The sequence below is a fragment of the Antennarius striatus genome, chromosome 17, assembly GCF_040054535.1.
Source record: "Antennarius striatus isolate MH-2024 chromosome 17, ASM4005453v1, whole genome shotgun sequence".
Classification (NCBI taxonomy): Eukaryota; Metazoa; Chordata; class Actinopteri; order Lophiiformes; family Antennariidae; genus Antennarius; species Antennarius striatus.
This window is the reverse complement of record NC_090792.1, coordinates 16,793,385-16,795,830: the sequence shown is the minus strand read 5'-3', so window position 1 is coordinate 16,795,830 and position 2,446 is coordinate 16,793,385. Positions and strand designations below refer to the sequence as shown.

Below are 2,446 nucleotides of genomic sequence, written 5' to 3'. Positions count from 1 at the left end.
TTTAAAACTTTTTATAATTTATACAACCCAAAAAATCACTAGGTCAAAGGTGACGCTTTGTGGTTTATTCCTCACGGAGCCCATTGAGGAATAAGAAACCATTAAAAGAAAAGAAAAACATATCAGCCTCCTTGAACCGACAGAATAAATAATTGTCTTGTAACACAAAGAGAAACTCTTTCCATGGTAATGCGGTGGGAGGGAAACTGCTTTTTTCCCAGCTCACTGCCTCCCCCTGTTCTTGTTGTGTTCCGCAGATCGTCCTCTGAGGCCGGATGGATAATCGAGTTGGACCAAACCACGCCCCCCCGGTTTTATTCTAGAGAATTTATCTGCGCCTACATGTTGAGCCCGCTGCATACTAGACCCCAGCCAGAGAGGAAAGTAGATCCCCCATCCACAGACACCCCAATGCTGACAGACCCTCCATCTGAAACACCTTTTTCGTTACACTCTGCAGCTCTGACAGGATGGATTTTTTAGACCGCGGCTACCTGGACGCGCGGTCCCCTTATGATTACACCTTTAATTTTTGGAACGACTACCTCGGCCTGTCGACACTTGTCGCCAAAAACAAGATGCACAATCCATCCTGCAGCCCCAACTCTATAACTGAGTCTCTCAAAGCCACCTTGGGTTTGGAGGACGATTCCCCGGTTTGCTCCTGCGTAATTGGGCACGGCAGGGACGGCGACGGACACTTGGAGTGCTTTTGCGCGGCGCCGGGCTCCCCGCCGATCTCCATCTACGATCTGAAGGAGCGCATATCGCTCCTCAGGCCGTATGAACACCTCAGCGGTGACTCTCCGCTCGGAGATAGAGATTCCTCCTCCTACAGGGGGGGCTTCGCCAGCCTCGACCTGCTTTCCGCGGACAGGAGGCGCAAACAGACTCAAAGGTGCAAACCGGAGCCGAAGGTGTGCGTCTTCTGTCGGAATAACGGCGCGCCGGAGGAAGTTTACGGCACCCATATCCTGAAGACCGCCGACGGGAGGGTGCTGTGCCCCATCCTGCGGGCATACACCTGCCCCCTCTGCAGTGCCAATGGCGACAATGCGCACACCATCAAGTACTGCCCGCTTTCAAAGGACCAGGCGAGCCAGAGAGTGGCAAAGGGGGGGAGAGCTGTTGGCAAAAGGCTGAAGATCTTCTAAGGGATGAGGGATCAAGTTGGAGTTGCACTGTAAATTACTCGTGTGTGTGTGTGTGTGTGTGTGTGTGTGTGTGTGTGTGTGTGTGTGTGTGTGTGTGTGTGTGTGTGTGTGTGTGTGTGTGTGTGTGTGTGTGTGTGTCAGTTCATTTTTGCCCCCATTTCATGCACAAGACAAGTTTGGAGAGAAATAACACAAGAGTTGTCTTTTTTTTCTTCTTTTTTTTAAAAGTGTCACTGCATCATTTGTAATGTTTTCGTCTGTCATGTAACTCTATGAGCACATAGTTTACACCCGAGCGAATATTATCCCCCACCCCCCACCCCCACCCCTCCAGCAGCACTTCTTAGGATCCAAAAAAAGAACCAAAGTACTGTACAGATCGACCTGTGAATGACCACCTTCATGAGATGCCAACATAAATGCATATGCAGCAGACTCGAAATGAGATGAATGTCTTGTCCCACAGCAGCTGATTGACCCATGGATGTAAAGACCACGCAGGATGCAATATATATATATATTTTAAATCGAGCACATTTTGTTTGCTGAATTCAATGTTTTCTACCAAAGGAATACACTTTTTTGTATTGAGCCTCTGTATCGTTTTGTATGTTGGATGTCTTATATTCTTTGTGATTTTTTTTTTAAAAAGTGGATAATATTTTGCAGATTTTAACTGAATGCATGACAGTGGGAGGTGGGTCTGACTTTGCAGTTCACCTGTAATATCTTCAAAAGCTCAAAATCTATATTGTTCAAGTGAACTGTCAACAAGATAGACGCTGTGTTGTTTGTTTGTTTTGTTTGTTGGTTTCTTTTGACATGGAGACGTATTCCTGCAATTCTTGTAAATATTAAAGGTGTGAACAATTTGAGCAATGGAACGCCTGACATTCCAAAGTCTTTATCTGTCAATAGAAATGTTTTATGTACTTATTTTTACTTTATGTATCGCTGGGAAATATATTCTCTGTAAATGGCCTCTGAATAAACGTGTAATTTTCATTTTCTTTGACTATGAGAGGCTGAATTTAATTTTATTCGTCATGAATTTCTTACTTCATCTTCATTTGGATGAATGAGATCGTCTCACGGTCCCACACACCCGCGTTGCAAGCGCGCCATCTAGTGTTCAACCCCGGAATGACAGCCTCAACATTTATTGAAAATGATCCGTCATAAAGGTCTCAAGTTGTCAATTCCTATGAATAACTATGGATCAAAAACCAGAAGACATTAATGGTTTCAATTAGTTTGTACAGGTTCTCTTGGAGTAAATCGTAAAGGGATTC

General features: G+C 45.1%; 1 protein-coding gene across 1 annotated transcript; it reads left to right on the top strand.

Moving 5' to 3' along the window:
- Positions 1-380: 380 nt before the first annotated feature.
- LOC137611249 (nanos homolog 1-like) lies at positions 381-1,221 on the top strand. Its single transcript, XM_068339343.1, has one exon. The coding sequence runs from the start codon at positions 471-473 to the stop codon at positions 1,152-1,154; it is 684 nt and encodes a 227-aa protein (XP_068195444.1). The 5' UTR covers positions 381-470; the 3' UTR covers positions 1,155-1,221.
- Positions 1,222-2,446: the final 1,225 nt, after the last annotated feature.